The sequence below is a fragment of the Gymnoscopelus braueri genome, assembly GCF_963280865.1.
Source record: "Gymnoscopelus braueri genome assembly, chromosome: 4".
NCBI classification, from domain to species: domain Eukaryota; kingdom Metazoa; phylum Chordata; class Actinopteri; order Myctophiformes; family Myctophidae; genus Gymnoscopelus; species Gymnoscopelus braueri.
This window is the reverse complement of record NC_137605.1, coordinates 41849546-41872001: the sequence shown is the minus strand read 5'-3', so window position 1 is coordinate 41872001 and position 22456 is coordinate 41849546. Positions and strand designations below refer to the sequence as shown.

Below are 22456 nucleotides of genomic sequence, written 5' to 3'. Positions count from 1 at the left end.
TTACGTACCATGTTGATCCCCTAGTTTAGAACTGTCCAGCACTGCTGGGGTCACACTGCAGCAGGCGGACGATGGAGGGGTCACTCTTCGCTCCTTTAATAAACTCCTCCAGAGACAGCTTGCCTGGAACACACACACGCACGCACGCACACACACACGCACGCACACGCACAGACACACACAAATGGTTAAGGAGTGATTAACGTTATGCCATTTCTCTAAGATTGAATAGTTGTAGAGCAGACACACAAGACACTATGACATTATGGAACCAAATATTCAGCAAACATACTGTGTGAACTATTATTATTATTATTATTATTATGTCACTGGTATGTTTGTCTTAGTCTCCCAACAGTGACATTAGGGTGGTGTTTATACTGGCAGCTCCCAGAAAAGCTAAAAATAAACATAATGAAGGTTTTCACGCAATTCATAGTTGGATATTCAAGAGACAAGTCTGTGACTTGTTTTCTTGACTCTTTCACGTGTTTGCGTTATTATGACTGAGGCACACTTCTCACCAAGAGGTGGCAGTATTGAGTCAGCATTTTATTCCCCTTTTGAGGAGTACTAACTCCTATCTCTCTCTCTCTCACACACACACACACACACACACACACACACACACACACACACACACACACACACACACGCACACGCACACACACACACAGAGTTCTCCAGTACTCGTGATTCCAGTCATGAGAACCAAAGAAAGACAGCACAGTTCAATGACCGTGAGGTCAATATTCTCCTCTCGTCTTCAGGCTCTCTCCTTCCCCTGCTACTTCTCTCCTCCTCCATCTCCTCTCATCTTTCCACTGTCTCTTCACTCATCATCACACACTCCTTCCCTCCTTGTCATAATACCTGTATTTCTGTCCTTTCCATTCGTGTGTGCGGGGCGCATGCCTGTGCGTGAGTGTCTATCCACATGTGACATATAGTGCATTGTGTTTTGTGTATGATTGCAGGTCAGTGGTAGCTCTTGTTGACATTGAAGTGCACATAGACTGAAGTACATGACTCAGTGATGGAGAAGCTGTGCGCTGTGTTCAATAACAGCAGCAGACAGCCACACAAGAAGTACTACAATGGACCTGTTAAGGGTCTATTTGGTTCCATGTGCACACACAGGGTTACATTAACATTTTAAGTCAGTCCATCAGGTAGCATTAGTAAGCCATTCACAGAGCAGCCTTCTGATGAATGTCTGTGCTAAGGAAGTTGAATGAAGCTGTTTCCTTTCAAAGGAGAGGAAGGTGATTAACTGCCTGGACAGACATACAGGAACATTATCCATCACCATAGATTTGTCTTGCAAGTTTAAAAATGGATTCAGTAGAGAATTGCCCGGTTTCACTTAGAAACTATCTATTTAACTTGCAGAAACCGATGTGGTATCAACCCTATTTCTTATTTTTTTGGAAGAATCTCTGTGTTATTCAGAAGCTTAAGATAAGCTCGTTATTGATCCCACGAGGAAAATTCAGGTGCCAAAGACAGCACAGCAGTTAAGATATAGATTACAGGTCAAGATAAAAAATTAATGATAGACAGACATCACATTCAATGAAACAATCAATAATTGAAATAAAATTATTTCTGATAAAGTAAAAAACAAACCCACACAAATATGTTGTAAAAAGTTTAAATGAATATTTTTACGCTGAAAATAGAGAGTGTATCCAACACCTGGGTGAAATGCAGTTCAAGTTGGTGCAATAAAACCGGCAAGTAAACATCGAACCAATATCATAAAATGAAACACCAACTCTCTGGTGATGTGAGTGAGTACATGCTGGGACTGAGGGCAGAAGTCAGCCTACCATCTCTGTTGGTGTCCATCTGCTTGAAGATCTTCTCTGTCCTCTTCTCTGGCGTCGACTCGTCCTCGGGCATCTTCATCACCGATGACACCATCTTGTAGATCGCCTGCGTGAAGAGACAGATGAGCATGAAGAGTATGTTGTCAGGCAGAAACCTTGCATCTTGCATCTCCATATTTCAACATAGTTTTTTTTACAAATTAACGCCCTACTTGCCCCTCCAGTCATGCAATACCAGCTGTACCCGTTGACAGAATACCCGTTGTACTTGGTGCAATACCCATTATTATGGCACTTTTTAATTTGAAAAGAAACCAACGCTCACACTCTGATACTAAAATAGAAAAGCAATAAAAGTCATCTTTAAGAAGAAAGGAAACACACACCCAAGCCACCCAGATTATTTTGGATTCCAAGAAAAACACTTCGTGAAACAAATTCAATAAAAGTCATTATTGTCTGCGTGGTTGTAGACACAAGCCTCGGAACACAGTGCCCATGTTTTATGCGAAGCAACGTCAACGCTTTGCCTATTATCCTGACGCACGCACGCACGCACGCACGCACGCACGCACGCACGCACGCACGCACGCACGCACACACACACACACACACACACACACACACACACACACACACACACACACACACACACACACACACACACACACACACACACACACACACACACACACACACACACACACAACTATACAATGCGACTTTCCTGGACTGACGAGTATTTTCTTCCTCATTTCCTTCCTTGCTTCCTCCCTCTCCCTCTTATTCCAGTCTCTTTTCTTTTTCAGTCCTTCATTCATTTAGTCAGTTATTCATTCAGAGTCGACAGACATTTCGCTTCTGTTTGGCTGATTTCTATTGCAATGTCTCCGTCAATGAGTACTGCACAGCTAGTGTTCTGTGTATCATCCTGTGTATGTATTGAGGAAATGTCAGACTGACCCTGTTGTCAACTTTACTTTTCAGCTCATGTAATTGTTGCCGCTGCTCTTCAGCTTGCTCAGCTGTGAGAATTTACTTCATGAAGTCCAAGACAAAAGACAAGAAGTGTAATTGCTGAACTTGTACTGCAGCAGCAGCATGTGTGCTGTCGCGTAGTAAACAAAAGAGTCTTTATTACAACTGTGCAGAATATACTCTGACTCTGAACAAGCACACAGAATAGTCTGTGTGTGTCCGTGGTCATACTGTATCCCTTGTCCAGTAACACAATGGCATTATACCTATTTAACCACTTAAACCCTATATACTTTAGTTGACTGGGGTGCCACAGGGGATTCTACTTGATCCTCTCCTTTTCCCCTCTACACCAAATCTCTTTGCTGAAAATAGCCGATCTACAGGCTCACAACACATTGGGACGCAAGCGGCTATTTCCGCTATGTTCGCCTGTTATGACATGCCCCGAAAAGGGACGCAAGCGTTCATGTGGTTGACATGGCTGCCAATCTGCTCCAATGTGCTAATTTGTTGATGGGTATCATAATTCTACTATTATCCCTTTAATGCTTAGGTAGAGAGAGTGCGAAACAAACAAACGCATACAGATCATACTCAGACTATTGTTGTGTCTCCTCTCTTGTTACACTGCAGGCAGATTGGCAGTAAACAGCGAAATCACAGCCCACTCTGTCTATTTCTAATGAGCGCCATGGTTTGAGGGGAATGGGAGCTGACATGCGAACAGAGGAGCGCTGATTGTGATTACTGTGCAGTGGGAGCTTTAAATAGCTCCTGGTTACGTCTCCCATTATACATTATAGACTACCAGGGTTGGTCTGCACTGGAAACAAGCTGTATCTCTGGTACAACCAGCCATGGCTGCTATTATCAGGCTTCAGTTCAGTTTAGCCCCATCCCTGGTAGTAACGATGCACTGGAAACAAGCTGTATCTCTGGTACAACCAGCCATGGCTGCTATTATCAGGCTTCAGTTCAGTTTAGCCCCATCCCTGGTAGTAACGATAATCATTTTAATTGCTTTGAATGTTTATTTTATGTTTTCAGTCCATTCCCACCAGACCAAAAGGAAATAGCCGTTGGGCATGATTTGGACGTTGTAAACTACACACTTTTCACAGCATCTGCCCCTACAGCAGTGAGGTCCTAATGTGCCCTGTCGTCCCTATTTTGGTCATGCCATTATAAGTAAAAAAGATAAGAAAAAAAGAAAATATTTTCACACATTTGAAAGACTTCAATTAATAAAAAAAAAGCTGATCTACAAGCTCACAACGCCTTTATTTTTGATATGTTTGAAAAGTATAAAATAGGGCTTAAAAAGCACTAAGCATTCTGATGATAAGCTAACTGGAAGCTGCATCTGCCAGATCAGTATTAACCTCCAATGAGACAGAGACTGGAAATGTCAAAAAGGGTGTCAAACTGCTAATTTTAAACTTTAAAAAAGTGCTTAATAATGCAACGCCAATCTTGCAAACCCTGCAAACGCTTTTCAGGCTGTTTAAATATGAGGTCTGACAAGGAGGTGCAATTAGTCTAAACTTTAAACCATTTCCACACGTAGCTTATTTAGGTATTTCTTCACGAACATGCAGGCACCACCTCCTTCATAATAAGTAGCTGTCTGATTCTCTCTCTCATTCCACAAAACACCCAACCTACTCGAGTCTCTCCTTCAGGATAAATGGCTGTCTGTATCTCCACTCTCACCTCCTACATTGCCTTATGGCAGGATAATTTCAATCTCTCTTTAAGACAATAGAGTATTAAGTTCTGTCTAGCCATTATTATAGTGTCCCTCTACTGTCCCCATCTCTCGCTTTCTTTCTCACACACACACATACACAAACATGCATGCATTGTGCACACAGATGTACACACAATACACATACACACTTGGCCTAAACAAAGCGTGTTCTATCCTGCATCCTGAATGCCCCAAGGAGTATAAAGCAGAGGCTCTTCTGTGCATGTTTTTTATTCATTCGGTGGGGTTGCTTTAACATCACCACCCGTAGAGTTGGACAAGTCCGGAGCAGCAGAGATGCTCAGTGGAGACAGACAGGGAGAAGGAATGTTCCTCCACAGAACCAACACCCATGACCATTAGGCATACCTGGAGTAGGTATGCAACTAATGATTGAGATTAATCTGTTGATTGTTATTATTTCCATTATCTGATCAATCTGTGCAGTTAATTTACACCATAACAAATGACAGAACAATAATAACTGTCATTTTAATCTAACAGGATGCTGCACATGTTCTGCAATAATCTATAAAATGCTGGTTTTAAATGCTCAACCCACAAAGACATTTTGAAATGTTTTACCATGTTTACCCAGCAGAAAAAAACTATAAATGGGTGCAGCAGAGCCTTTTCTGCCAAATACAACTACATAACACTTTGTTGTAATAAAGGGTCTTAAATCCTTTTAACATCTTACTGAACTTTACATTTTATAACGAAGGCAAGCTCTGACAATTTGGCCAAGTTGTAAATAGCACAAGAACATATTATGAACTGTTACTAAACCAATTATTACATTACTACAATCTCAATATATGATACTTTGATTAATTAATTGATTATGTAATTAATCTATCACCCTGAGATCACAGTGAAGGAGCCTTCAAGGGAAAGCATTAGTGCTGGTGTCCTGGTTGTTACAGTATGTTCCTACCAGGCCATGGCAGAAACAGGAAAGGAGGGAGATGGGGAGGGAAGGAGAGAGGGACAGAGGACAGGTGAAAGAGACAGGCAGACAAACATGGGGACAGAAGGACAGACGGCGTGAGACACTTGTTGAGCTATTGAAGCAAACAGAGCCAGCTGTGCACAGCTTGAGTGAGTGTAATCCCTCAAGAACAGATTCAGAGCTGCGCTACTGGATCTGTCGGGAGCCCCGTTCAGAACGTGTGCGCGTTAGCTTACAAGTGGGCGTGCCTTCAGATCAGGAAGCAGGCCACGCTTTACCCAATCAAATGTAGTGGGCGGGATTTACATCTGTGTGCTCGCTTCCCACTGGAAACAAACCGAAACTCATTTAACAATAGCGTCCTCGGAGCCGACAAAACCACGGAAAGTTAGTAACATTTTAACTTGCTCTTTCATCATAGAAACAAGTGGGCTTATAACTAAAACGATCCATGTTCTTTGGTAGAAATGGTGTTAGTGTTCCGTGGAGAAATATTGTTAGTGGGAATGAAAACATAGGCGCACCACCGGAAGTGGAGGGCTGAGGGCAACCCCGGTTTCCAGTCAGCATAGGTCTAGTTAATCACCGTCCCCCCCCCCCAGAGTCAAATGCAAAAGTGAAAAACGCTGGGGGCGCTGTTTTTCCTTTTTATTTGACGATGGGTTCCCAGATTGGAGTGAGTGTAACACACACGCACACACTCTCTTTCTCTCTTTATCTCTTTCTCCTCGTCATTGCACCAAAGGCGAATAAGTCTCCTGTAGAGACTCCTCGTCTATCCTTCTCCTATTCTATTCAATCTCAGTAAATGACTGCATTGGAACACGCTCTGCGTACTTCACTTCACTTCCCTCATTCCGAGACAATGGACGGCCCTGCATGCATCTCTGCGCTGCAGAGATAGCGCAGTGTTTCCAACGGCAGGTGAGATAGGTAGAGCAGGCATTTACTATTGATGAGAGGAACGAAGTGGTGGTTTTATCTTTCTCCGTCGTTATCTGAGGAAAACGAGCCTGGCTGGCCGTGAACCATCTCATTCAATTACTCCCACAGCAAGGAAAATTATGAGCCTCGCTACCATTTACACACTCTCCACAGGACAGAGCCCCTGCTTTAGCGGGCTGCATCGTATGTGAAGGTGAACGCAATTAACAAAAACATCAATAAATATAGCTGCTAGCAGCAATACGGGGGCCAAGTGATGCAATATGCAATATAGGAAAAGCAATATGCAATATGCACAATAAGCCATAGAAACCAGAGTGTAGAAGAGAGAGTAACGTCAAGCTTTGATCTCGCCGCAAAGCGGGCTGCTATGGGCTATAGTTCCAAACATTGAAACTATCTCATTGAGATAGACAGAGCACTTCCGCATTCCATTCTCACAGTGGGAGTCGACGCTAGTATCATAACTCTCCTATACGGCTCTGATCAGACGCGTTGCTAGGTCTCTACTAGGTTGGGGACTTAGCCCCCCAGGCAACGGCCACATGCACGCGTGCGCAACGCAACGCGTGTGCATGTGCCCCCCCCCGCGCGCGTTTTTTGTTACTTTATTTCGGTTTTAGGGTTAGGTTAGGGTTATAGATATATAATTTAAAAAAAAACTAAAAAAAGAAGAAAAAAAAAAGAAAAAAAAAATATTGGTGGCTTTGGATAAAACATTGGTGGCTATAGCCACCGAAGCCCCCGCGTAACGACGCCCCTGGCTCTGATAGAAACATAATAGACAGAACTTGAGAGAAAAAATACTATAAAACTATTAGCAAATGAGCATTGGAAAGAGCTGAGCAAAGTTCTGAGGGATTGTGGATATTAAATTGGCCAATGGTTTTGAGTTTTGTTTCTTGGACGTTTGGCATAAACCTCTACCATATTGCAGAGTTTCGTAAAAACCGACTGCAAGGTTAAGCCAGAACTGCAAAAAAATGCGGAATAATAATAATAAAACTAACAAAAACAATAGGGGTCTTACGCACTACGTGCTTGGCCTCCTAATAATATATCAATTCTGTATATAAAATAATATGGAGAGCACGTGTGACGAATGACAAGTTTCTTTGGATGAGGTATTGACATACGGTGAGTAGCAAAAGTGTATTCTTGTGTTATATTATGGACCATGGCTAGCACTAGAAGGTTATGGGGTCACTAAAATCCTCTAGGAAGCATAAATGCGCTCAGATGCAACAAAACAATATTGTGGCCCTGCCTTTCCAAAACACATTTTCACCCCCCCCCATCCTTTTTTCTTATTTTTCTCTCAATTCAATCATTATGTAGCTCTAAGCGTAGGTTCAATAGGAAAGATCTCCTCTCTCACACTTTCATCTTTGCACTTTAGTTTCTTGCTGGGAATTCACAGCTTGAAGGGTGAGCACTACTAGCCAATCGGAATGAAGACCAAAACGCTCGCCCCAAAACACAGTCGCCCTGGGGCAAATCCGGCTGTATTCACCTGGTATTCCTAAACGTAACCTCAGTAAACTATGCCTAAACCTACCCTTATTCCTAAACTTAACCTCAGTAAAACTATGGCTAACTCTAAACTTATTTCTAACCTTATCCTCAGTAAAACAAATACAAGTAGAATATAAGAACCGCTGGTCCGCGAAGAAAATGGGGGCGAGTACGTTTCCTTTGATAAACATGATGCAGCCAGCGTTCTTTTCACCTGACAGTGAGGAGCTTCACCGGAAGGATGCATGATGAGGAACACTCTATTGCTCTTGGTTACGAACGCAGCTGAACAGGTGCCCTGATAACCTGTAGGAGTCGCTGGTGTAGAGACAGAGATTGTCCTCCCGCCCAGCCAAGCCGGATGCACCGCGGCTTTCCAAAACACTTTGATCCAAGGTACAATTAATTTTAAATTGTTCTGCCAAAAATCTGCTCTGCATGACAACTGTTCCCCTACATCTGGTCTGCTCTCTCTCTCTGTTTCTGTAGGTGGGGAGCTGAAAGCCTGGAGTGACTCATCCAGACAGATTGAGAGACAAAGACACACAGAAATATATAGAGAGATAAAATGATGGAAAGATAGTAGATGGACAGGGGCGAATAGGGAGCAAGAGCGAGTGAAACGGAGAGAAAGAATGTTTGTGAATGATAACGTGTCAGATAGAGATATAAACATGGTGCTTTCTACACCTCAACATCTAGAGTGTTAATTTAACTCTTAATAGTGTATAACACTCCTGATTTTACTATGTATTAAACAGCTGAAAATAGTGGGATTTTAATGTATGAAATCGTTCTTGCCTCCTTCCTCCAGCATGCAGACACCTTAAGAAGCTCCTACAGACAGGACACAACTAGAAAACGCATGGTCTTTTCTTATGCTTTTTGTATGTGTAACATTGTTACTCCTAACAAACACCTGACCTGCATACAATTTAGATTGGGTTTCTGAGTCATACATACTGAGTCAGACAACAACACCTTCTTAATAGGGATTGGGGCAGAGAGCTGTTTGTTGACAGTGGGATGAATAAAGCACTAACAGATTGGGTTCTTGTTAAAACATGCAGGGTGGTACTTCTTGTTTACTACTTAATTCACTGAAAAACTACAATTACAATTACGGTATATAATGCTGAGAAGTTAGGTTCCCAGGCAGGGGTGTAATGGTGATTTTTGTGGGGTGGAGCGCTATTTTAATGACGTCACATGTACACGCGCACACAGCACGCGCACATCGTACACATTTTATTTGACCTTAAAGTAGGAAACATGTTTGTATAGGAAATTACTAGTTTTTGGCTTAATTTTTAGCTTAGTAGTCTTTTTAAACTAATAAAAATAATTCAAGGAATGCCTGAATTATTGGGAGAGTTATAGGGAGAGAGTTTGTATCACAGTTTGGGTAATCTCTCAAGAACAGATTCTGCTCTGCGTTGGAGTCGTGAAGGCTCGTCATAACATGTACGCACTGGGCTACAAGTGGGCGTGCCTTCAGATCAGGAAGCAGGCCGCGCTTTACCCAATCAAATGTAGTGGGCGGGATTCACGTGTCCGTCGATCTTTCCCCCTCGAAACAAACCCAAACTAATTTAACAATAGCGTCCGCGGAGCAGACAAAACCACAGAAAGATATTCACATTTTAACTTACTCTTTCATCATAGAAACAAGTGGGCTTATAACCAAAACGATCCATGTTCTCTGGGAGAAGTGGTGTTAGTGTTCCGTGTAGAAATATTGTTAGTGGGAATGAAAACATAGTGGCACCACCGGAAGTGAAAGCTGAAGGCAGACCAAAACCCCGGTTTCCTTTGCGCACGGGTGATACGTCGCCATTGTCCCAGAGCCAAGTAAGATAGTACAAACAGCAGAGGGCGCTGTTTTTCATTCTTATTTGGTTCTGGGTTCCCACATTGCAGTTTGGGAGCCATAAGAGCCTTGTCACGGGTGTTTTAGGGAAGGGTCAGACAGCTCTCCTCTGTTAGCTGATCTGAGTGAGCGGGGAAGGTTGTAGGGTTGAATCAGGCTTTGAAGGTATGGGGGTGCCATACCTTTGGTTGCCTTGTATCAGTGTTTTGTAGAACTCTAGAGTCTCAGACTAGTATTCACAAGAAGAAGAAGAATCTATTTTGTGGATGGACAGACAACTATACGCCCCCACGTTTCATGCAGAGGCCAAATTATTTCCACTAGGTCCATGAGATACCAGTCCATTACCACGAGTACATAATCTAAAGTCGTATATACTGTATATAAGCGAGCACAAAGCAGAGCTTCCCGATCTTCCCAGAGCTTTCTGTCATGAGTGAGATTCTGATTACATTAGATCGGACCAGCCATGTCAAACAACAGTTAAGCATTCATTTGTCAAAAGTGAGGGGAGAGTTCCTAAACTCGGAACTGCATGTCACTGAGGGAATTCCCTCTGGCTCAGGACCCAGCTCCACTCCAATACATCAGCAATAAAACTTCTGCACTGATAGGGCTTTAACCACTTACGGCCGATTTATACTTTGTCGTATGACGGTGCCATGCTGTAAAAATAGCCAATCTATAAGCAAACAGAGCAACGCATTGTGAGCTTGCAGATCGGCTATTTTTCTTTTTTTCTTTTGTTAACATTTTTGCCTATAATGACAAGCCCAACATAGTGGTGCCAGTTTTGAAAATGGTTCAACATACAATATGACACAATACTGTATGAGTACATGCTAAAGTGTGCATAAGGACAAATACCATCTCCTCATGCAAACACACAGGTATTATTTCTCAACACTGTCCCTCCTATTCCCAGAACAGGTGTTCGATCTATCTGAATACACAGACTCTGCACAAACACATATGCCAGTGTACGCTCATAAATGTACATACATGCATACAGACAGACAGACAGACAGACACATAGCCTGCATCCAGTGTTGCCAGCTTTTGTGAGAGAAATAAGCAACCAGGTCTACAAAAACAAGCCCTAAAGAAGCGACTATAGGCAGCTGCATGAGCACTTTAAACCAATACACATCTGCTATTTTCCAATAGCAGATCGAAAACTAGGGGGGGTCCCTGGCATAAGATATTTTCAGATGACGGACCGTGGACAAAACATGAAAATGTTTTGAGAACAACTGATTTAAACAACATTAGGAAACAAGCCCAAATAAGCAACTACACTTTAGAAACAAGCCAATAGACCATATTCACACGGCGGCCATATTGCCATTAACTCAATGAAATGCCACCCCAGTTGCCACAGCAACGCAATGTTAAATTCCAAAATGGCCATCGTGTGAATATGGACTATAAAACCGCAACCCGCAACCACCAATATTCATCAAAAGCGACTTTACAGGAAAACAAGCCCAAAGTCGCTTACAATAAGCGGACATGGCAACACTGCCTGTATCTACTCCTTATGTCTATCACACAGTCTCCTCCCCATCCTACATAGCTGCTCTTCTTTCATTATTTTATCATGACCAAGCTGATTCTCATCTGAAAACAGTGGGGGTTCTGAGCAACATTGTAGGTTTAGTCCTCTTGGCGTGTGCGTACTCTCAGAGAAGAATGAAAAAAATGCATGCCATCGCCTGTAGTCCGCCAATCAGCATACAGGTGAGTAGAAGGGGTGTGGTGCGGCAGCATTCTACACACAGACAACTTCTAGAGATTGTTGTTGTGCAAATTAGAGCCGGACTGATATATCGGCCATTCTTTAGCTTATCGGTAACAACGCGACACCGGTATCAATGCAATGTGACGCGTTGTGAGCTTGTAGATCGGCTATTTTCTTACATTTTGAATAGGGCTTAAGTCGTTTTTTTTTTTTATATATTTTTTATTCAGATAGTACAGTGATAGAGTGAGAGGAAACAGGGAGAGACATGCAGCAAAGGCTTTCGGGCTCTGGATTCAAACCCACGACTTGATTTCAGGCTGCATTAGATATATGTGTTACTGTATGCCCCTTAACCACTAGGCCATCGGCGCCCCAGGACTTAAGTTGTTGAATAAAATAAAGTTCAGTTCATGTGTTAATTTTGTATCTGTCAAAAATTTGTTTGCTTAAAAGTAAAAAATTCTGCCAAACTTTTTGTCAAAATATCGGTCAAAACATCGGTGGTCAAGGACTCTCCAAAAACCAATTGCCATCGGTTGGTTTCTACTAGTGCAAATGAGGATGTGACCCATTGGTACGGAGAGAAGAACTTGAACATTTCATTTGAAGGGATCACTGCTGAGACCCCTGTGGCTGTCAGCCAATGGTCAGCTGGTTCTATTTTGGCCTTCAAACACTGGGTGAGGAGGTCACTTGGGACCAGACCTCCAGCATCACAGGCCTCTTGATCGTGAAAATTACACCCGGTGCAAAAAAAACGGAAAACAGAAGATGAGCTTTCTGTTTAACAAGAATTAGGGGAAGCTGAAATGGGACAAATGAACAACCGTTGTCGCCGGAGACCAAAATAGCAGTGTGATGGGAGGGGTCACACACACACACACACACACACACACACACACACACACACACACACACACACACACACACACACACACACACACACACACACACACACACACACACACACACACACACACACACACACACACACACACACACACACACACACACACACACACACAGAGCAGAAAGGTCTGTTTACACAAAGAGCACTTCGACAGGAAATGCCACCCCCGCTTGCCGTTTCTCCCTTGTCTTCTTCTTTTTCAAAGGTGAACTGAACACCACTGCACGGCTCAGATAACGGATGTCACTTTTCCATGACCCCCCCAACCCCATCCTCCCAACTACAGGCCTGTTGAATCGGCGAGACAGACCAAGGGTGTTCCTGAGCTCTAAATAGCAAGAGATTAATCACACTCTCCCTACAGAAAATATTAAAAATCCCAATCTAAAATTAAGATTGGGGTTGGGTGAAAAAGAAGGGAATTGGGAAAAAAACAGCACAAATGTATAAAAATCTGTTTACAAACACCAAAACAACACTCACAGTACAATCCCAAGTGTTCTGTATCCAGTCCCTCAGTATTTACAAAACATCGCTTTTTGGTTTGAAAAAATGTCTGGGGTAAATCATCTCATGCACAAACAACGCACAAGCCTGGGAGTGTGCGTGAGTGTGAACTGAGCATGCCTAGGTGCGTTCCTCGCTTGTGTATGACAGCTCACCCGGAAGCAAAAAAATACATTAAAGGGACTACACCATGAATTTTAACTTTTTCTTATTTTTTGTGTGTTTTTGGTCTCCCCTATCTCTCTTCTATCCCCAAAAATACCCAGTTTGAACACTCAGGCTTTCACAGCAAATCTGGGGTTTTCTGTAAATTGGTCTCAAAACAGGCCAAACTGATTTGCACCCTGACGTGACGTCACGTCAGGGTACAATCCCTCCCGTTTTTCAGTTTAAAAAATAAATAAAATAAAAAATCTTTAAAAAAAAAAGGTTTTTCTTATTTTTTCTTTTTACTTTTTCCACACAGAACCAGGAGATAACATGCATACAAACTGGCTCAATAGCGCCCCGTGCCAAACAGGACAATGTGGTATTGCAGGTGAAAGTGCTTTATAAGCCAGAGAGAAGTGAGTTGGAATGAGTATATCTGAGGCTTGATTTAGGCTCAAACCTTTTGAAAAACGTTTGAGGGACATAAACAATATGATATTAAATATATATATATTTTTTTAAATTCACGGTGTAGATCCTTTAAAGCAATATAGGAGTACAGAGGATACAAATGGATGAAGAACACTTGGGATGCAGTCACACTGAACTTTGATTCTGCCAAATGGCAGATTCTGTCAATGCTTTTCAATGGGAACGGAGCGGTTTGTTGACAAATGCGGATTTCCGCAAAAAAACCCGCTCTGCTCCCATTGAAAAGCATTGGCAGAATCTGCTGGCTAAGCATTGTTTATTTTATAAACAGATTTTTAAAAGTTTTTTCAGTTAAAAAAAAAACCCTATGTTTTCCAAATCTTCTTTTTCAGCACTTATTCTCTTGATTTTGGGATTCGCCATAAAGTAATGTTATACCAAAGAAAATTCTCCTTGTATTCAAGCCATCATGAGTAAATGATCGAAAAAAAGTCATTTTGGGAGAGAAGTACTCCTTTAAGAGACTCCTTCAGTCTACTCCTAAAAGGCACTTTGGATGACTTTCATTGTCTTATTGAAATACAACAGGGGACTGAAATATCACAGAATATGACAGAAACGTCAAACTCCCTTTGCCTGTTGACAAATGGTGTTCCAAGCAATAAAAGTGAAATGGAAAAAGTTTTATGTGTATGTAAAATGTGTCATGATAATGCAAGATTAAATGTCTGGGGTCATTAAAGAAAGAAAAGGTAGCACAAACTGACCTCCCGTAAATTAAATCATATCTACTATGTAGCCAGTTTAATAAACACGAATTAAGCTTAGCTTTGACTCTATCTGCCCCTGGTATTACAAGCTTAATGCAGAGTGTGTGTATCAAGGTTCTATCTAGATACAGGTATGACAAGGAGAAAAAACTAACACTCCTACAGTAGGAAAAATTTAATCAGATTTGTCCAAACTACATTTTGATAAGGAGGTTAGGGTAATCGGTTTACAATCAGTTGTTGGGTACATTTACACTTGTGTTTGCATGTGGCTTGCTGCCATATCTAGCCACCACAACATAAATGTGTTAGTTGGAATCTCCATGGGGATTGTAATGCCAGAACTTAATGACTTCCTAGACACAAAGCTCTATCAATCGTGGAACAAATCCTTTGTTAATCTGAAGAAAGGCTCAAATAATGTCTATGGGCCTTTTTTTCCCATCCCATTCTCAAAGACCTCAGACAATTTTATTTCCTTTTTTCTCTCCTTATTTTCTAACCAAACATATGCAACATAACGCATATGTTGTTATGGTTTGAAATCGTTTAACATGCTTTAGTAACGCTATATGGCAACCAGGTGGACTACCACGTCAATTCCCTTGAAAGCATTGGAAAGTGCAAACAGAGCATAGAAGAAGAGAGAAAAGTGCTCCAAGTATAATTTTGAGGTAGAAGATAACTCCCCTCCACTTTAACTAGATATCTGTGCCCATATTTATCAAGCATCTCAGAATCACTCCTAGGAATCACACTGAAAGTTTGACTACGCCTGAAAATCCTCCTACCTTTGAGTACGAGATGAGAGGTATTCATGAAGCTTCCTACAAACACTTTCACAAGGAGTTGTTTTCTTCTTTTTACTTTCAGTGAGGAGGAGTTCTATTTTTGACATCATAGTTTTACAACACTCTTGTAAAATGGAATTTAGGATTGCAGTTTTGTTTCTGATATCTGCTCTATGAATTCAATGAGTATAGGCCTATCTACATAATTTCATGCATGGACAGGGATGCAGGGATAGCACAAAACTAGCTTGCGAGCTAGTTCAGGCAGATACTCTCGAGAGGTTTATACGCACACACACTCATCACTAGGTGGGCGATGTATAAGTGACATGTCAAGCAGCTGACCAAATTGGCGGTCTGGGGTGCTCGGGTGCCGCAGTGGTAAAGTGCCTGCCCACCACCACAGAGGTTGGGGGTTCGGGTGCATTTCTCCTTTCCGACATGTCGCCTTTCCGAAGGTTGACGAACCCTATACCTAACCCTAACCCTAACCGCACGCGGAAGCCACTAGTCGGAGTGGTGAGATGTCGGAATGGAAGGAGCACCCCTGGGGGTTCGAATCCAGCACGGTACAGCCGTCTTTTTCGAGCATCTATATGAACACAATTGGCCCGTGTTCGGGGGAGGGAAGCCGGGCGGAGAGGGCGATATTTGTCACTGCATATACTGCTATGGGTTGAGGCGTCACCTGTCAACCGCATGGCGAGATGTCACCTTCGGCTCGGGACTCGGGTTAAATAAAACGCAGTGTGTTGACAGGGGCTAGTTTTGTTTCTATGCACATACAGTATGCTACAACAACAGATATTGAGAAAACAGCCAGCACACAATAAATGTCAATTAAATTCAATTGAATACAACGGACACGTTTCAACCTAACAGGTCTTCCTCGGCGTTGTTACAGATATAAAATGTACACATGGACTCCTCTGTGTTAATTTACGGTTTTAATTTAACTTTGGGTGTGTAACCAAATGGAGCCGACGGTTCCATTTTCCTTTTTTAAGAGCCATGGGAATTATGTTCAATATTTTGAACATAATTGCTACCATACAATATCGTTTATGAGCAGCAAAATCAGTTCCTATGTCCCCGTGCTGCTGGTTCCTGGTCGGCTGGAGCTGGATGAAATATATCCCCAGGGGGACTCCGGTCAATGAAGTATAAAGGGTGTAAGACTTACACCCTATATACCTCATTGACTGGACCACTTACACTGTAAGTGGTTAATAAACTTGTTGTCAATCGTTCCAATGCAAGACATCTCTCCTTACTCAAAATGTTTGCAAATTTGCTGGAAACTAAACTACTAATAGGTTAGGACAGCTCTCCTAAAAACTGGTAGAGTTAGGAGCTGTTCCCTAAGAAAGGAATACTGATAACATGCTGTTACTCCTGTTATGTGCCTGAAAGAAGGGCCAATTTTGTGTCATTCTTTGGAACGATTTTCTGCTCTGAGAGGCTAGATAAATACTGGCCCTGGAGGATGTTGACACATATTCATTTGAGCCTTTGGGTCTGGAAGAGGGGTACGTTGACAAGTTGTCAAGGGTGTTGTTTGTAGCACAAAGAGACAGATGGAACACAAAGAAAATGTTCAATTAAAATAAAATGGGTGCTTCAAGTCAAATACTGTTTTGAGTGTGGCCTCGGACTCAAAATGCTCTTGTATGTCAAAAATGGCTTAAAAACTCATCTTTCTGGAGGCCAAAAGAGGAGCTAGTACTGTCGTCTGTCTAGTTTCCCTGTAGACAGACGACCCCCCCCCCTCCCCTTTTTTTGTATATATTTTTTATTTTTCATGCTTTTTTTGTACATACTGTAGTGGTATTTTTTCTCTGTATTTTTATGTTGATTTTTGAACTGTTTGGTTGCTACTATATATGCCTATGAAATTAATTCAAGGACCCCAACGGAAACAGGTCCGCAAGGACTTTTTTGGTCGGACCTTTTAGACAAAAGTATTATAACTGTGTTGTTTTACATTCTTTTGCCAAATAAAAATTTCAATCAATCTATCAAAACTTTATAATGTATAGCTTGCTGTTCTGTGTAAAGCACATTGAATTGCCTTGTTGTTGAAATGTGCTATACAAATAAAATTGCCTTACCGTGCCTTACTAATTGTTGGCATAGGAAAACAGTAAGCAGCTGAAAAATGCTAAATAATACTGGAGAGGGCTTCATGAGACAAGCATGTCTCATGAACAGAATGTTATGGATACAGTGGTAGTGTTGTTTATGCTGTTTATATGACTGTGTTTACTTATCACTGCACTGGCCAATGCTGCAGTTTCTATGTCTATGTCTGTGTGTTTGTCTGAGAGCGAGATGGAAATCAATTCAGAGTTGTCTCGGGTCACACAGAGTACTTGACTGGAATTCAAAACACACAGTAGACTTAGTGTTTCTTTATGTGTCTCCTGTTATACCTCTCAATTTCCACAATTTAAGCTGCCCTGGTTTCCTTTTTCGTCTTCTCCCAATGTAGTCGTTATGCTAATTTCCAATTCCCCCATGTTGGCCTTGTCACTTCTGACCCTTGCTTTTTGGTCCTGGGGAGGTTGTAGTCAACCACGACGCCACCGATACACAGAGAGGGTGTAACAGGCTTCCTACCTGTGAACACGGCCAATAGACCGATTGCTAAGTCCAACCCGACAATGGCTATTGTCCAATCCTAGCTTCGCAACCGTTGCTACTTAGAGTCTAAGTAATGGAAGACTAAGCGTTGTCTAAGTCTTAGACAACGCTTAGACATCGACTTCCATGTGGAGTTGGGGTCGGTCAGTTTGAGCTCAACACCCCGGGGTCCGCAGAGCAACGCTCTGCAAAGCAAAGCTCTGCGATTCTGCTCACTATTAAAAGTGGTGTATTTGTTTGTTTGTTTATTAAGTGCTACTAATTGTCGTATTGCTTACCGTGCAGTAGACAAACATTCCTGTCCGATGATTATATATTTAATGTAGTTGATTGATATTAGATGCCATAGATCCATCTGTCTTTAAGCGAAAAAAGTTTTGCCTGTATTTTGTTTGTTGAAATAGTAATGGCATGCACATTCTTCCAGTGCATAATGCAGGCCTTCTTGACGAGATTAGGCAGAGCTTTTGGAGCTCTGGCTCCAAGAATCATCCATAATTTTCATGTGGAAAATCTGTCTATGGGGAACTTCTCAAAGTGTCTAAGGGGAGGAGCCTAGCAACCGGTCTATTGTGTTTGTTTTCAACAAGCACTATGGAGAAATCAAACCCCTATGGTGGTGGGAAGGAACTTTACTGCTTTGGTTTTCTTCATTTTAAAAATTCACTTTTTTTTGTGCTTTGGAATGAAAAGGTGACAGTTAATACATTTCGTATTTAACTATTTAACTACTGGACTTTATGTCCAGTAGAAACGATTAACAGCCACAATTGCACCTCATCGAACCACAGAAATGTGTCTTGGCAGTGTGAAACAAAACTGATATAATTTAGAATATTTCGTGACACAACTCTGTTGACACCAATAGAAATGAAACAGCTTCCGTTGTCTAGGTAGCCCACGCCACCATTTCAACAATATGGGAAACACTATTATGCAGTCCCTCACCTGTACAATCTCCAGCATCTCTGCCTTGCTGATGTAGCCGTTCCCGTCGAGGTCGTACATGCTGAAGGCCCACTTCAACTTCTGCTCAAGCTTGCCGCGCGACGTCACGCTCAGTGCGATGATGAACTCTCGGAAGTCTATCGTGCCGTCGCCATTGGCGTCGAACGTGCGGAACACGTGCTCGGCAAACTTGGAGGCGTCACCGTACGGGAAGAAGTTGCCGTAGATCTTCTTGAACTCCTCCATGGAGAGGTTCCCGCTGGGGCAGTCCCTCAGGAAGCCCTTGTACCACTCCTGGATCTCGTGCTCGGTGAAGTCTGTGCTCTCCAGCAGGTCCTGCATCACCTCGGGACGGAGTTTGCTGTTCTGCTTCCCCATGTCTGATGGTCCTGTTGCTCGCTCAGCTTACAGCTGGGAGGAGGAGAGAGAAAGCAAGAGAAAGTGTTTTTGATTGAATCAACAGGTTGATGTTTTACTTTGTAATTTAAATTCAAATATGCAGATCCTAATTTACCACATACGTTTTTTGTCACTCTGCTGTAAGAACAGAAAGATAAATACATCTCTGAGATGTCTGAGATCAAATAAAATGTCCTAATTTTAATTTGATGTGAACTTGATTCAGGCTCAATATTGGAGATACTGCTGTATGAAATAAATTAAACTATTCCTTATAGATTATCAACAATTTTTCCTACAGTACGTACTCAACTATCCTGGGTGAGGGTTAGGGTTAGTGTACTAAGTTCTTCAACATAAGCATGCACTGTAATGGCTGATCTGGTATCCCACAAATCTCTGATAAGACGCTTGCCACCATCATATCACCTAATGCTACACTATCAATGTCAGCAGCTGCCCAACTGAAAGGTATAGTTCGTAATCCCCGCGTTATGAAGTTATGATATCCTCGAACGAGTGGTACAGTACATAAATTCCATAACTCCATAACGGCTCCGCCACAGTTAAAAACCTGCGCCTATGGTCCTTGCTTATTTTAATATCTTTTTTTTCTTTTGATGTGCTTTGGCGACACTTCCGGTCGGGCGCCGGAAGTGTCGCCAAAGCGTGGCTTACGGTAGAGCACATTCAAGAAGGTTGCATTATTATGTTCTCTCACTGTAAACATCAGATCTCTCTCTCTAAAAAAATACATTCAAATTAAATTAAAGCAAGGACCATAGGCGTGGGTTTTTAACTGTGGCGGATCCGTTATGGAGTTATGGAATTTCTGTGCTGTACCACTCGTCCTAGGATATCATAACGTCATAATAAAGGTAAGAATAACGTTGGGCGAAATTCTCCTTTAAAGACCAAAAAAAACATGATTTACTGCTTGACACTCTCACGAATTGCGTGTTGTTTACAATCACAAAGAAAACCCAAAGGTGTCCCTGCAGTGCAATCAACAGATGACCTGTGGAGACAGATGATTTATCCTGAGATAAGCCTCAGGCCTGAAAGTAAGCAACACCTTCTCTCACACTCCTCCTTGGCACACACAGTATATCACCACTTTAGAACACAGCTTTCTTCTTGCTAAGTGACAGAACTTTCAGAGGAAAACAACACATAAAAGTGTACACACGGCACCAAATGCCTTCCACAGATTTAACTAGTCAATAAAAAAAGTACATACTCACATGCGTGCACGCACCCACGCACACACACTCTCTCACCTCAGCGCGCGCGCACACACACACACACACACACACACACACACACACACACACACACACACACACACACACACACACACACACACACACACACACACACACACACACACACACACACACACACACACACACACACACACACACACACACACACACACACACACACACACACACACACACACACACACACACACACACACACACACACATGGGGCTGAACTGAAAGAGTAGCAATTGGCCAGTGCAATCAAACAGCATTTTACGTTGATCTGCTCTACAAACAAGTCTTCAGCTTCAGCTTAATTTCCTGGATAATCGCCTCTCTCTTAATGCTAACACACTCAAACACTGTCAGAGCATGTGCTGTTGTTCTATGGGAGCTTTAGACTAGGGGTTCTCGAACTTTTACATTTCAAGGACCCCCATAACCCTCCGAGTTTCAGACCTCTAAGGGTCCATTTGGAACCCTGTCAAGGACCTCTGAGGGTACCTGAGCCCCACTTTGAGAATCACTGCTTCAGAGCAATCTGCTATAATGTGCACAATGCGCATTAAGTTGTGAGCTTGGAGGTCGGATGTTTTCACAATTTCTGAAATAGGACATACGTTTTTGTAAGTTTGGGTCTCGGGCGAGACACCAAATTTCTCTTTTGGGTTTCCAGCTGAAAAGGTTTGGCAACTCCTGTTCTACAGTACATGCATTCAGTCAGTCTCTTTGTTGTGCTCTGCTGGCCTTGCTCTGGCCTGTGGTCTGCAAATGCTTCAGGAAGTGAGCAACTCCGAGCAAACTCACTGTTCTTTGAATACAATGCTGCCATAGGAAATGTTTCTCTTTTACATGTTTATTTTTGTTCGCTTGCTGCCTCTGCGCTTTGGTGATTTTGGAGAGTGCTAGACCACCGATTATCAATGTTCAGATTTTTTTTAGAACATTTCCCTTATAAGAAAACAAGTATAAATAAATAACCTTTGATAGTTATTTTTTTAAATTAAGCATATCATTTCAATAAATGAAAAGAACATTTAACTTGAATTATACAATGAACAAGTAAATATAAAATTAAAGTTTTAATTTATAAGCTGTATTCAAGAATTGTCTAATATAATGACATACCCAAAATAGGAATGCCAGGGAGAAAGTGGTTAATAGTCGGGACACATCGGCTGCATAATTGTCGATACCAATATTGTCAAAAAAGTCAAATAATGGTTGATATATTGCCAAACCGATATAACGGTTTGGCTCTATAAACAACATTTACCACAGGACGGAATACAGTGTCAGACAAGGGGAGCAAGCGCTTGATGAGACGTGCATGGATGATTGGGAGTGATTTTTTACCCCTTGATGAGATTTTGTTTACTTCCATCAGACACTGTTTGTTCAGTCGCTGAAGTGACTGAAACAACACAAACACTGCGTAACATATAATCAGCGCTCAACAGTAAGCAGATAATAAGGTGAGGGGGAAAATAAGAGTAATATTTACAATGTGGTTTGATAAGAGTAAATGTTAACATGGAAACTTGAAAGATATGATATGGAAAGACATTCCCTAAAGGGCATTTGAATTTAGCGGACATATGTTATTACTGGCTCATGCTCTTTAACCCAGAGGCAAAATACTACAAAGGCTGTTGATAACAAACAAGTGAATTTCAAATCTAAATTCTGGGCACACAGGATGTGCTGATCTCTAATAGTATTGTGACACTCGCCTCAACAGTCATACACTCAGGGTCTGATTCACAAAGTTATTAGAGATTAATAACTACCACAACATTGGAGGTGTGTCTTTGGTCTCCTGCAAGGTTAAGGCATGATAGGCTATTGTAGTCAATTTGCCTAATTGCAATTGCAAACAACACTGGCGGTTTCCAAAACGAAGGACATCACACCCATAGGCCTGTCCTTAGTGGAAAGACAATAGGTGAGCTGCAATACTATACATTCATTCTTTATTAAGTATTATTACACAGCTTGGTTGAATTCTTGATTCTGATTGGTCAATCACTGAATTCAGCGGTGTGTTATTT

General features: G+C 41.9%; 1 protein-coding gene across 3 annotated transcripts in view; it reads right to left on the bottom strand.

Moving 5' to 3' along the window:
- The window catches only part of ncalda (neurocalcin delta a), a 79549-nt gene that overhangs the window by 1998 nt on the left and 55095 nt on the right, over window positions 1-22456 (bottom strand). For all 3 annotated transcript variants that reach the window (XM_080427589.1, XM_080427588.1, XM_080427590.1), the window contains 3 exons: window positions 18741-19151; window positions 1833-1938; window positions 9-123 (listed from right to left, as the gene is read on the bottom strand). In XM_080427589.1, the coding sequence (XP_080283715.1) occupies window positions 26-123; window positions 1833-1938; window positions 18741-19118 (582 nt within the window). In that variant the 5' untranslated portion in view covers window positions 19119-19151 and the 3' untranslated portion in view covers window positions 9-25. The remainder of the gene's footprint in view (window positions 1-8; window positions 124-1832; window positions 1939-18740; window positions 19152-22456) is intronic.